Source organism: Desmodus rotundus, chromosome X, assembly GCF_022682495.2.
Source record: "Desmodus rotundus isolate HL8 chromosome X, HLdesRot8A.1, whole genome shotgun sequence".
In the NCBI taxonomy this organism is placed as follows: Eukaryota; Metazoa; Chordata; class Mammalia; order Chiroptera; family Phyllostomidae; genus Desmodus; species Desmodus rotundus.
In genome coordinates, this window is record NC_071400.1 from 80,740,866 (window position 1) to 80,754,873 (window position 14,008).

The 14,008-nt window shown below is 37.6% G+C and overlaps 1 protein-coding gene across 3 annotated transcripts in view; it reads left to right on the forward strand.

Annotated features, from left to right (window-relative positions):
* Positions 1 to 14,008, forward strand: part of DMD (dystrophin) — a 1,965,474-nt gene that overhangs the window by 738,824 nt on the left and 1,212,642 nt on the right. For all 3 annotated transcript variants that reach the window (XM_053917632.1, XM_053917633.2, XM_053917631.1), the window contains exon 20: positions 7,948 to 8,189. In XM_053917632.1, coding sequence (XP_053773607.1) covers positions 7,948 to 8,189 — 242 coding nt within the window. The remainder of the gene's footprint in view (positions 1 to 7,947; positions 8,190 to 14,008) is intronic.

Consider the following 14,008-nt stretch of genomic DNA (forward strand, 5'->3'; position numbering starts at 1 on the left):
AAGCAATCATATAACACATCTATATATAAAGTGATTATAATCTGATTGTAAATCATTCCGGCAATATACTTTTCCATACTGACATATTATGTGGAAGGTTTCATCAGCATGTTTCTTTGCTAGTAATACACTTGACATTTGTTATGTTGCTTTTTATTTTTTTCAGTCATTTAAAAAATGTCTCCTAAGGGGAACTTCTAAAAACCGTTTTATCTTTTTTTGAATGAGGTGAAAGTGCAAAGCTTGCAAAATATTGTTTTTCTTTTTAAGAATCGGTTCAAATTAATCTTTGCAAACAGTACCTCAAAAGCCATGTGAACAAATATGTTATTGACACCAGTTGTAAACAAACTTCCTTCGAATATTAATTGCTCTACTACTGTGTTCATTTTTAGATATAAGTAATTTATGAAAATCAGGGATAATGCTTTTTCCAAACAAGATTTTTTTTCATTTGTCAAAGGGTATCTTTACAAAACTATCATAACCAAATGTAACAAGTGTTTTTGTCACGCATGTCAGCTTTTTCCAGAACCTGCCTACATTCTGGGGCATGAATTCTGCGTGTGAATTATTTTTTGCCTTAATTGCCATGTTGGCATTCAAAAGTTTTCGTGATCTTCCTAGGAAATCAATTCATTTTCTTTGTCTAATTAGCCCCAAGACTACATTTGGCTAAAAACAAAAGCAAATACAATTGTGCTACAAGTCAATGCAAAGTATGAAAAGGTTGTCATTTAGGTGCTTGTTGCTGGGTGGTTTAACTGATAAGTTTGACAACAGAATATTCATGTTACATAAAATAATATGATGTAAATATTTCCTTTTAACTGTTACATACTTTCCCCCTAGGACTCACATGATCACTCTTTTTATTTTAATAAGCAAAATATGTATTTCAAGTAGTCTCACTTTATAAGCAAATATCAAGCATCTCTTACGTCAGCTCATCTGATAATAGCATACACTGAATTATTTTTAAAAATCCATTAAAATTTAGAAGTAAAGGAAATGATTTTTTTTTTTTGGTAATTGAAACCAGCAGGATTAGAACGATCATATGACTAGTGATAGTATCATTTTCTAGATTATTGCCCTCACAGCTCTAACTTTCTGAGGCATGAAGAGAAGTCACGACATATAGTAGGTTCTTAATAAATGTTAATTGACTGAAAAACTCTTTTTAGCACAGCAAAATTAAGGAACTAATTGGGATGATTACATTGGTAATTTTGGTCAGAAAATACTGGATAACGCTTCTGAAGGAAAATACTAAGTTGTGTAGAAAGCGAAGAGGGGGAAAGGGTAGGGGCTTGAGACATTCCTCACTGGCTGACTGTGCTCATCAAAGTTTCCATTTACTTGTTATGCCAGTGAAGGTACGGTCCAACCGACCCGTGGTCAGACTGAAATTTAGACCACAGCTAGACCACGGCTCTGCTGCTTCATTTAGTCAGGCAACTTACACAGCTACTAAAAAGTAGACTCAAAGATTCCAACTTCTCTTTTCATTCCTTTATTTCTGAGTTCCTTCATGGAACAAGTTGTGTCATATTTCATTTGTGTTTCCTGTAGCTGCGTTATGCTGAGAAGGGGATTTCCACATTTTTTCATTTTTGAAAAAGGATACCTATGTCCTTTAAGGTTTAGTTTATCTTTATTTCAACACAAAATAGTATAGAATATAGAAATTATTCAAACTTATTCTGAATTATTTTTGTAAATGATGTTCTTGCACATCGACATATACATACATATACACAGCCTCCTATCAGTTAAGTATAACAAAAACCCTGGTTTAGATATAGTGTTTTCCTTTATTAATATTGAAATTACAGAAAGTAATTCTGTGAAAACATCCATTTGGAAACATACATAAGCGTAGCTCCATTGGCTCTTTCTTTAAGCTGTAAAATGGCTTCACCACACTTTCCAGAGATACTGTAATATAATTGTCTAACAGGGTCAGAGATGTTCTCTAAATGGCGCTACACCTTCAATTTCTAATTGTAGTTTTCCGTGTGTTAATTAAGAGCCTGAAGACAATCACAGCAAGGAAATATTTAAATACCAGTGGTAATTATTAGTAAAAGAACATCTCAAAACCCGTCATCCCTTGAGTGTTAGATTATAGCGTTTAAGGTAATACCTAGTACTAAGTCTGCTAATGCTCGTATTTAAATACCACAGACTGGAAACACACAGCAGAGAGCTCCTCTTATAGATACTATTAACTACTTCGCTGCGGTTTTCATATCTTGGTTTAGAGCTCATTAAGTGCTTCAGAGGAATGAAGTCATTTGAGATCAGGCAACAAAATTTTGTCAGATGGGCAAGGTCAGGGATTAAAGTGACTTTGGCTCCTCTCAAAGCCCAACACTCATTATCTTTGTTTGACATTACTGTGGAGGATTTCCAGTGGCAATTTCATACTCTAATGGGAGGAGGTTCTGCCGTTGTCCTGGGTATCAGTGGGGCAAGGGAACAGTGCCATTTGCAGTCCTCCAGCCCCTCCATTTTGAACGAGTAGCTTTCCACAGTTACACTATTTCCTCTTCTCTTACTCTTTCCTGAGTTCTGGGCAACTTGATTTATGTCTCCTGTTTCTCCACGGGACACGTGGGATAATAGTCTCCCCAGAGTTCCCACTCAAATGTGGTTAATTGATAGACTCATTTTTCTTCAATCTCCAAAGGAAGAGTGTCTCTGCCTGTGTGTGTGTGTGTGTGTGTTTGTGTGAAGGGAGGCAGTTGTACTAGTCCCTACTGCAGCAATGTAGTCACAAAAACGTGTGTGTGTCGGAATCTGATTTTTTCCACTTACAATTCAATAACGTTTAGAAATACCACGTACAAAGAGATATATTGGCAAATGTATGTATTACATGTCCTGTGGGTGTGAATTTTACATAAACCTATTAATGTTTAAAAGATACCATTTTTAAAAAAAACATGATGTAGCAATGGTACAAAAGTGTGATCAAAGAAACCTCTAGAATTTAGTCTATAACCCTGAGATCTTATTTTCATGGACTCTGAATAAATTAATATTTTAGACTGTTACATTGGGTGCCAAATGAACCTGTAATAACCCTTAATATGCCACAAGAATCAGCGACTGTTTATATGCAACTTTATTTTAAGTTCTCACTCCAAGTATTCTTCTAATTCAAGAGCTATGAAAACAAAGGTTTGCATTATTCTACCCCGGCTTCATGGCTAATGATGAATATACTTGATGAGGAATACTTCACTGTAAGTGGCAGCTCTGAAGCACTTGCATAGAAGGTGGTGCACAATTAAAATTATTCCAACAGTCTGTTATGCACTGTACACAAGTAATAAAATTAATGGATGCACTTCAAGTAATGATCCATTTCCTCTGGGTGCAGTCTATTTATTCATAGACTATTTCAGGGGTTGTTTAGAATATGAGATGTGAAGGGATTATGATCCATTATCCCCGAGATTTTAATGCGCCGCTACAAAACGGTTTCCGTAAGTATTGTTCACAATACCTGGCGGGTTAGTGTTTGTATCCCTCAGTAGCTAATGAAAAAAATAAGAAAAACAGATGCTCAAAAAATTGATTCTTAAAACTTTGCAGGTAGTTACACTTATAAACTGTCACAGAACTTAAGATTTTCAGTTGAGTTGAGCATAATTTTTATGGGATGCACTTAAGACAATTATGGATAATAGTAAAACTATTTATGTGTGAGCACTTGAAACATTTAGTGCCCTTATTGATGCTACAAAAGTTTTAAGGGGCTTTCGCATAATATCGCCAGTTCTCCTGGATAATGGAGGGCCATTTAATTCATAAAGCCGAAGTAATGGCATTTTTAATTTTAGTTTAAGACATATACGTTAAGTAGTGTGACGTGTGACATTGCTTTTGTCCCCTCCCCCAAAGTATTTTAAGCAAACTTGAAGCGAGAGAGACCGTGTGTGCTTGTGTTTGGCTTTTTGCATCTGTGGATATTGCTCCCCGAATGCTTGTGTTTGTAAGAAGTTAGCTGTTGATTGGGTGTTGGGTGAGTTGACAAGTGCGGTGCATCTCTTCTGCCCCTACTGAGAGCTAGGAGCTCTATCGGGTTCTGCTAGGGGAGCCATTTTTCTTAGACTGGTTTAAAGTTTAGGACACTTTAGACTGGAGGGGGGGCAGGAAGCATATTCCCACATGAATTAAACAATATTTCCATACAGACCCTTCATAACAAGGTGTCTGATTCTCTGGGACCCACATCAGACTGTGCCAGTGATACCTAGAAATCTCTGCTGTTAATTTCTGGCATGGGTTTATAATTTTAATTTCAAATGATTAGAGATGTATGACGAAATATTCCAAGATTCTCTAGTAAACTTATGAATTCATCCCTTGTTGATAAATTTCTTCTGAAAATGTATACATGCACTTTGTATTAGTGCCATATTATATGAAAGTAGCACTAACCTTGCAAGTATTAATCATTAATTTTCATAAATGACCTCTTTCAGCCATTAATAGATCGCCACTCCCACCCCATTTCAACATTTGAAAGATCTGGTCTCTTTTCTTGTCTCCTACATGTTCTTTTCTTCAGTTCTTCATATTAACATTGACTAATATTTATTGGTCGCATGGTACATGTCAGACTTCGTGTGACTACTTCATACATGTTAATTCAGAACACTCATAGGTATCCTATGACATCAATTCCTTTTATATGTTCAGTTCATGGATGAAAAACGAGAGACCCAATGAGATTAAATAACTGAATCCAGCTCACCCATCTAGTACAAAAGGTCAAATTTGAACTCAGATCTACCTAATACCAGAACACTTACTGTGAACTTCTCTACCCTTCTGCTTACCTTCACCATTTATCATAATATGGAGAGCCTTCTTTTACCTATTACTATATTTTAATTGCCTTTATTCAATATAAAAATCAATATGCTAATAAGTAGAAAGTGCTGTATTTCATAGTGGATTTGTATAAAATTCACTTTTCTCATTTATTTTAATTTTGTTACAGTGATGCTTAGCATCTGAACACTTTTGGGGGGCCCCAAAGATTGAGCTGATAGTTTCGAGTAATGACCAACAAAGACTCATTAAGTTTAAATACCACAGAAACTATTGATAATTTATTATAGTTTGATTTCTGTTTTCTGATTAAAATAATCTGTATATTATTCATACTGAAAATTAACTTATGATTTTATTTTTCCAAATGCTAGGGGGTCTTTGTATGGTTGGTCTGTGATACAGTGAGCTATTTCTCTCTGTATTTCCTGATCATTTAGATAAAGGTTAAATAAGACTCAATCCAGCATCAGGTCATCAGTCCCTTTAATTTACTTTAGCATCTCTTGTTTGCCTCTCTTGGACTTGAACTACCATGGACTTCCTTCTTCTAAGTGCTTATTCAAGTTCAACATATACCGGAAGTATTTCTCCTCAACATCTGATCATTACAAAACATTTTTTTTAATCCTCACCAGAGGACATGCTGATTGATTTTACAGAAACGGGAAGGGAAGGACAGTAGGAGGGAGAGAAACATCCATCAGCTGCATCTTGCACACGCCCCAAATGAGGATCGAACTCGCAACCCAAGCGTTTTCCCTGACCGTGAATCCAACCCACATCCCTTTGGTTAACGGGACAAGGCTCCAACCAACTGAGCCACACTGGCCAAGGCAACAGCTGATCATTTAGATTCATGGCACATTTTTATTCATTATCTAACAATTTAAACTCTTCCCCTGTATATTTGTAAATTATTTTCTTTCATTTTCCAGAAATAATGTTAACTTTTTCTTGTAATATTTTTTTTTCTCAAACCTGGTCCCTATGTGACTGGAATTTTGGATTCTTCTTTTATACTCTGGAACAAACATGCTCTTTTACAACTATAGTTACTGAATGGCATCCCACCAAACATATTTTGGTACCACTCTTGGTCACTGCTCAAAACCAAATAATCACAGTGTATCACACAACACATCCTGATGTTTTTCTATAAAACCAATAAAAAAAAAAAAACTACTAGGAGGGTATTAGAAGAATGTTTAGCTCCAGCAACCATGGACTGTCTCTTATAGCTGTGTATGTGGAGACATGCATATGTTTTCTTTTTACATTTTATTTTGAAAGTTATTTTTCTTTAAAAATACATCAGCTGAAGAAGGAAGGACAGATTATTACCGGTAATACTTGCAAAGTTGGCTTTCTCCAGTGTCATAGCTGGTAGTGTCAACCTTTGAAGGTAGTGAAGTTACAGTTTAAATGAATTGACAGATGCGGTTTGGCAGGGTGACATAATTACAACAAGGTGAAAATTACAGTATCAGAGCAGCGGAAAGCAATATAGTTGTTGAATTTAATTCCAAATTATTTAATCTTTAAAAAAAGTAAAGTGCATGTACAAATTAGCAAAACCACAGGCCTTATGTGGCTAGGGATTGTCTTCAGATTCCTTAATAACTCACTGGACTATCAACTAAAGTATCTTTACTCCAGAAAGTGGAGTAATGAATATTCATAAAAGTGGATTCTCCTAGACAGCTTGGTCTTCACTAAATCACGTTACCTGTCAAATATTTTAATGTAGAGGGAAAATCTTATAATGAGTTTATGGTCCCTTTTGAGATGCCAATGGATCTATCTAGGAAGAGGAAACTTCAAATATGAGCATTTTAAAACTATTAGAAAGTTATCTGTGCTACATAGCCTTAATATTTATCTTCATATAATGTAATTTATTAAGCACATTGTTATATAAACATGTGTATGTATTTTTAAACACATGTGTGCTTCTGTGTACAGATATGTAAATTTGGTGAACTATAGAGAATCAATATTTTAACACGTAGCATTGCATAATGTTGCGTTCATGGTGTGGATAGGATAATATATACCTGGAATTGCATTAGTCGGATATCACTTTATGACAAAGTTTAAATAAGATAATATGTGTTCAAAGACAGCATATCCCCTAACACACAGTACGGTCTCCAGAAGGCTAAATGTCATGACGTTTTTATGTTTCCAAAATTTTGTCCTTGATAGATATTTTTTTCCGCCTTGGTATCTCTATACATGATTTTAAAATGTTCATTTACACATATGTACCGTATTTTTCAGACCACAAGACACACCTCCTCTTAACCTCCTCTTAAGGTTTTAGAGGAGGAAAATAGGAAAAAAAATTTTTAAGCAAAAAATGTGGTAGAATATTTAATAACATCCTTTAAAGCAGAAATCCTGTAGCGAGCCAGGTAAGCTACCTTCGGACTATAAGACGCACCCCCCCTTTTCCTCCCAAATTCGGGGGTAAAAGTACATCTTATAGTCCGAAAAATACGGTAAATGGCATGTAAATAATATGAAAACTGTTTTTCATATTACAAAGATTATTTTTCTAGTGCTTATTTTACTTCTTTGGAAAACTGTCTCTGCTTGTTTCTGGCTTTCTGTAGCAGAATCAGAATTACCGATTTCTGATATCTTTTTTTCTTCAAAAAATTCAAATAACATTTCACCTAATTTTCACACTGTTTTAAAAATTAAAAGTGTAAGTTTTTGGAGGTACATTTTAATAATATACATGGTATTTAACATTTATTTGGAGACACCCAAAAGATGATTTGCCCACAGGCTGTCTCCCACTCCCCCTCAGAGCCTTGACCATATTTGTTTTTATTTAAATTTCTTCTTCTGTTCCACATCTTCTGTGTTCTTACTTATTATTTTATTACATTCATATTTTTGATACCATGCAGAATTTGCAAATAATCAGAAATCATCTCGGTACTTTTACTTACTGATCAGCAAATAAATGGCTGGTTTGTAATCATTCATCTGATGAATACTTTTAAACTGGAGACACACTGCTCTTCAGATAGTGTCTTTCGGTCTCTGACTTAGTGGAGAGCTTCTACGATTCTTTCTTTCTAGAGGGGCTCAATGCTGACAGCATCAAACAAGCCTCAGAACAGCTGACCAGCCGGTGGAACGAGTTCTGCCAATTGCTAAGTGAGAGACTTAACTGGCTGGAGTATCAGAACAGCATCATCACTTTCTATAATCAGCTGCAACAATTGGAGCACATGACAACCACTGCTGACAACTGGTTGAAAACCCAGCCCACCGCCACCTTAGAGCCCACGGCCATTAAAAGCCAGCTAAAGATTTGTAAGGTAAGCATCGTTCCTCCTATTCGGAGCATGGGCAATAGGCATTTCTTGGCAAGTTCCAGAAGAATAGCAAATTATTTAATAAGACAGAGTCCCCTTTAAGGATGTAGTTAAACATAGTAAAGATCAAAATATAAGCCCAGAAAATCATTTTTGTAAAGTACACTTATTCACTTTTATTTTCTGATATTTTTCCTGTTATTTTATTTACTTTTTCAATTACAGTTGTGCCAGTCAGGTACTAGGCTTGTTGGGGTGGGGGGAGGTCACTTTGTAAATTAAATAAAGAAAATTGGTTTAAATAGATGATACATGGATGCCTGAATCGTTAAAAAATGGTTACACGTGGCTCATTGATTTTGTCAGTTTGCAAAATGGCGAGGCAGTTTCGGAGTATTGAACCGCATGTGTCCAATGATAAATGGCCAGTAATTTGGAGGTTTTCTTGACAGCACATGTGCTCAGAGGAAAACCCTGTGGTGTGCTGAAAAAGTGGCACCCACACAAACACAAGCAGCTAATATACTGTACCACCAGATATCTGAGGAAGATCTTGAAAACTGGCAGACCATTCAAAGTAGAATAATTTGAGGGAAGTTTCTTTACAAAAATGGTTTATCAATGTGCTTGGAGTATGGAGGAACCCCAGGGGATAGTGCAGTAAACCAGCATCAGAGCTGTTCCCGGTCTTTGGACAGAAAGGATCGGGGAGAGAGAAGTGAGAGAAACCCAGAAGGGGAGAGTCAAGATACCCACTGTAAAGACAACCCGATGCCATCACAGGAATGGAGCCAGAAAAATGGTCCCTCTGCTTTGCTCTCCCCCCGCCTCCAGAATCTGAGCAGGGCTGCCCACTGACTAAATGGAATCAGAAGATAGAGGACAAGGAGTTGTAGTCAATAAATATCATTCTCCTGAGTCACAAGAGAAGGGTGGGCGGTGGCTCTGGAGGGACAAACAAGATATAATACAGCGAAAGGGCCTGAGGAGGAGATTAAAAGAGCCCGCCTGCAAGTGTAAGGGAACAAGAGACATAATCACGCAAATCGCTTGAACTTTTGGCTTAGTTACCATGAGTTACATACTGTTCATGGGAAGTGGGAAATTGATGAGACAGTACATCACAGGGTTCCTTGGATGATAGACTGCGATGGCCGTGTTTAATCCAAAATTCAGTGGATGCGGATTCATCTGCATACTTTGAAAATCGTGGTTTTAATAGTGAGAGACTGGAGATGGAGAAGTGACAGTGTAGGTTGGGAGATGGTGTTCAACCCAGAAAGGGATGGGAAATTGAAGGTATTTTGAAAGGGAAAATGAAGGACTTGATTCTTAGAATATTGGACCTATAGCTTTACTAGGAAGTAAGTAAACCCAAGAAATATATTTTTGGATAAAGTATATAGTACAGAAAGGCATTTAGTTTATTAGGCAAATATGCAAATCTAGGGAATTTTTATATTTAGACACATTTTGCTTGTAAAGAATAGAATCCATGACTTTTTTTTTACCCCTGTGAATCCGTGGGATACTCCACCTACGTTATTTCTTTTAACAAAAGCCTAATGATGTTACCTTAATCTGTTTTATGAGATTCAGATATTGAAAGTAATAACATCTACAAAAATGCATGCATCTGTAACATAAATATTCAGTGTCTCTCATGTGGCCAAGAATCATACGAACTGTATTAGCTGCTTTGGGCTGCTGTAACAATTACCATAGCCTGCATGGCTGAAACAACAGGTATTAATTTTCTCAGAGTTCTTGAGCATGGGATGTCCAAGAGCAAGGTCTGGCAGGGTTCAGCTTCTGGTGAGAACTCTCCTCCTGCCTGTAGACAGTGGCCTTCTCACCATGTCCTCACGTGGTCTTTCATTCGTGCACGTGCATGGAGGGAGAGAAATCTGTTTCCTCTTTTTTTAAAGAGTATTTATTTATTTTTAGAAACAGGGGAAGGGAGGGAGAAAGAGAGGAAGAGAAACATCAGTTGGTTGCCTCTTGTATGTGCCCTGACCAGGGACCCAAACCCGAATCCCTGGCATGTGCCCTGACTGGGAATGGAACTGGAGACCTTTTGCTTTGCTTGTGGGATGACACCCAACCAACTGAGCTCCATATGTCAGGATTTAAGGCCACTGATCCTATCAGATAAGGACACCACACTTAGGACCTCGTTTAACTGTCCTTCTAAAAGCATTATTACCAAATAGAGTCACATTGTGGGTTACAGCATCAATTTTTAAATTTGGGGGGATCTAATGCAGTCTGTAATATTCTGACCCTGCCCCCCATTTATGTCCCTCTCATATGCTAGGAGCCCCAAAGGTCCAAAAATCACATCCTATTCCAGCATCAACTCTCAAGTTGAAGTCCAAAGTCTCATCTAAATGTCATTTAAATCCGATGTGGGTGAGACTGAAGGTGTGATGCATCCTGAGACAGAGTTCCCTTCCTGTGAACCTGTGACAGCGGACGTGTCATGTGCTTCCATAGTACAGTGGTGGGATGGGCGGAGGACAGACTTTCCATTCCAGAAGGAGGGAAAACAGGGGGAAGGAAGGGCTGACAGGTTTTAAGCAAGTCGAAAAACTAGCAAGGCAGACTCCATTGGATCTGAAGGCTGGAGAATATTCCTCTTTGGCTTGATGCCCTGCCTTCCAGTCCTGCTGGGGTCACGTTTCTACGTTTAGGACCCACTAGGGCAGTGGCCACTGAAGTTTTGGGGAAATCGGAGTGAGCATTCCTTGACCCCGCCCTCATAGTGTTTAGCTGCAGCAGGGGAGAGAGACATTCTGTGTGTGATTAAATCAGTAGATGGAAAGTTACCACTGGGACAAATGCCTTAAACAAAGGTACTGACGGGGTTCTGAGAGAATGTCTAGCAGGGAAAACCTGACTAGACAGAGCCACCAAGGGCAGCTTCCTTGAGGTCAGTGCATTGCAGTTAAGGCTTTTAGAGTGAGTTGAAATTAAGAACAGCTGGGGGAGAGGCGTCAGGCAGAGAAGGAAGATGGTGGGAGGAATCACTAAGGACCAAGAAGTGAAAGAAGGTCAATATGAATGCTGGACACAGAGGGTCAGGTGTCAGATGAAAGAGGAAAGACAGGCATGTAGGAGACAGCAAAGGCTCTTGGGGCATGTTAGGACCTTGATCTTTATCTGAGGAAAAAATAGGGATCACCAGAGAGTTGTATATCTTCCATACTCTCTCGAGGTGAGGGAGGTCATCCTAGGTGAAATTATTTCTTCTAAGTTCAGCCACACAGTTTCAGTTCATAATGACACAATTCCATCCCTCTTCATCTCCCCTTCCTCTTTCTCTGTGCCCCATTGATTTCTGTGAATCTGATGAATCCCCTGAGGTGGAATATTTAGCAGGGTGCACTCAGTGTCATTCACACAACAGTTAAAATTCTCCTATTTGGCTATGATTAATGGTAGGTAAATAAATTATTCCATCCTGCTTGTCAATGCATTTTGTTGTTTGCAGTGTTTTTTTTTTTTTAAAGATTAGAGTGCAAATTTAGCTCAAAATGTAATACTCGCCAGAATTGGTTCTTAATATGTTGGGGGTTAGAGAGGCCTTCAGGAATGGGAAGAAATCCATGGATCTTTTCCTGGGAAAGATACAAAAGCTGTTCTGTTTTATTTTTTTCCTGAGATAAACATCTAATTTGAAAAGACAGACAGATTCAGGGAAGAAACCTTACTCTGGAGGACCACCCACACTAAGGCCCTTTTATGGAAATTTAGTAATTGTTAACATCTTTTAAATGTTAACTCTTTTGGTTAAAATTTACTCTCAGAACTTCAAGGTCTTAACTGAACATTTACCCAAATGTTTAACGAGTTGCAAAGTCCCCTTTGTTTGGCAGAACACACTTTACTGCTCCAGGCTCCTTCTATAGCCCCCAGAACAGGGAGGATGATGGCCCTCCCTCTGGCCAAATGGTACTCAGGTTCTTAACTGATTCACAGCAGATGCCAGTGCTGAGCTCGGTGTACAAAGAGCGCATCTGTCCTTCTGTACTCCAAGCACAGGGTGTTGCCCTTTACCTCTTGTCTTATTCTTCCTCATGGATATGTACGTACCTTCTAGAACTTCACTGAGAGGCTTTGCGTTTAAAAGAGAGAGATGGGTCACCTGCCCATTTATCTAAATGTCTCCCATCTTCATCTGCAAAAAAGAATTTGATTGTCAGTGATCATCCTACCCGAATCAACCATACTGTTATAACCGCATGAAAATTATATACATATTTTCTAAAACTCATAACCAGTGGCATTGCCTATTCAGTATCCTTGCTACTATGGAAGGGTTTACTTGATACATTTGTTTTATTCATACCTAACATAAAACTTGCTCTCTCTAAAACACTATGCATGTATCCCAGAAAAAGAACTGTTTTTTTTTTTTTTTTTTACTTTTCACTTTGATTTCCAGGAAGCTCAGGGTTATATTTAGTTCATAATTACAGTAATATTTTTAATTTCCCCCTCCTTCTAATTGGTCTCTCATCCAGTTTTTAATTTTTAATTACCCTGCTTTTTACATTTTAAATGGTAAAAAAAATCCTGAACAGCTTTTTTTTCTAAAGGTAGCATAAGAATAAATTATGAGCAAGCAGCCATGGTAATAACACTTTTAAAAAGAACATTTTGAAATCTGTTCAAGTTCAACTTATGTAGGTATTGGATACATGTGAATTGCTACTCCACCGGAATCAAGAGTAGGAAAACATTTCTCTCAAGAACAGCACTGTTCGAAAGAAATATGCACGCCATATATTTGAGTCACATATATAATTTTAAATTTTCCAGAAGTGACATTAATAAAGGAAAAAGAAACAGCTAACTGAATTTCAAGAATGCATTTTATTGAACCTGGCATATCCAAAATACCATTTCAACGTTTAATACTATTTAAAACTATCTATGAGAATTAGTGTTTGTATGTTTTCATTCTGAGTCTTCAAAATCGTGTTTTGCCGTGGCATCACCCTGAAACCTTACCGAGCACATTTCAGGTGCCCAGTCGCCACATGTTTACACAGCACAGCGGAGTGTCCAGATGCTGTTACCTTTCAAACCACGGCACGGCACTCTTTCTTCTTCCTGTTTTAATCCTCACCTGAGGATGTGTTTATTGATTTTAGAGAGGGAGGGTGGAAAGGAGACAGGGGGAGGGAGAGAGAAAGAGAAATATCGATGTGAGAAGCATCTATTGGGTGCCTCCTGTATGTGCCCCGAGCGGGGATCAAAGCTAAGACCTAGGTATGTGCCCTGACCAGGGATTGAACCCTCCTCCACCTTTTGGTTTACAGGAGGACGGTCCACCCCACTAAGCCACCCTGCCAGGGCAACCAGGGTACTCTTGAAAAAACAAAGGGCTAGTATTAACTATGCCAGGTCAGCAAGAGAAAAGCAAACAGTCGTCCTAAATAAAACAACAGCAACTGTCTGTTTAGTCAGGAGAAAAATGAGACCGTACAAAAGATAGATAATTATAGAAATGAATATGTGTGTATGTAGATTAATATTACATCAAATGCATATGTAATGGATGCATTTTGTGTATATAAACATACATTTGTAATTTAATGTAATATATAGATATGTAAATATATGTAGATTCGTATAACTTATATTCTACACAAAGGAATTGAAAGCAAAAGTAAATATTGCTCATGAGATCAATAGAATTTGAAGGAAAGATCTACAATTTTGAGATAACAGCCGTGCGGAGGAACATCCACGTTTGATTTATGGAAAGAGTATAAGGTCATTCATGGTACTTTTCACTTGTACACATTCATGCC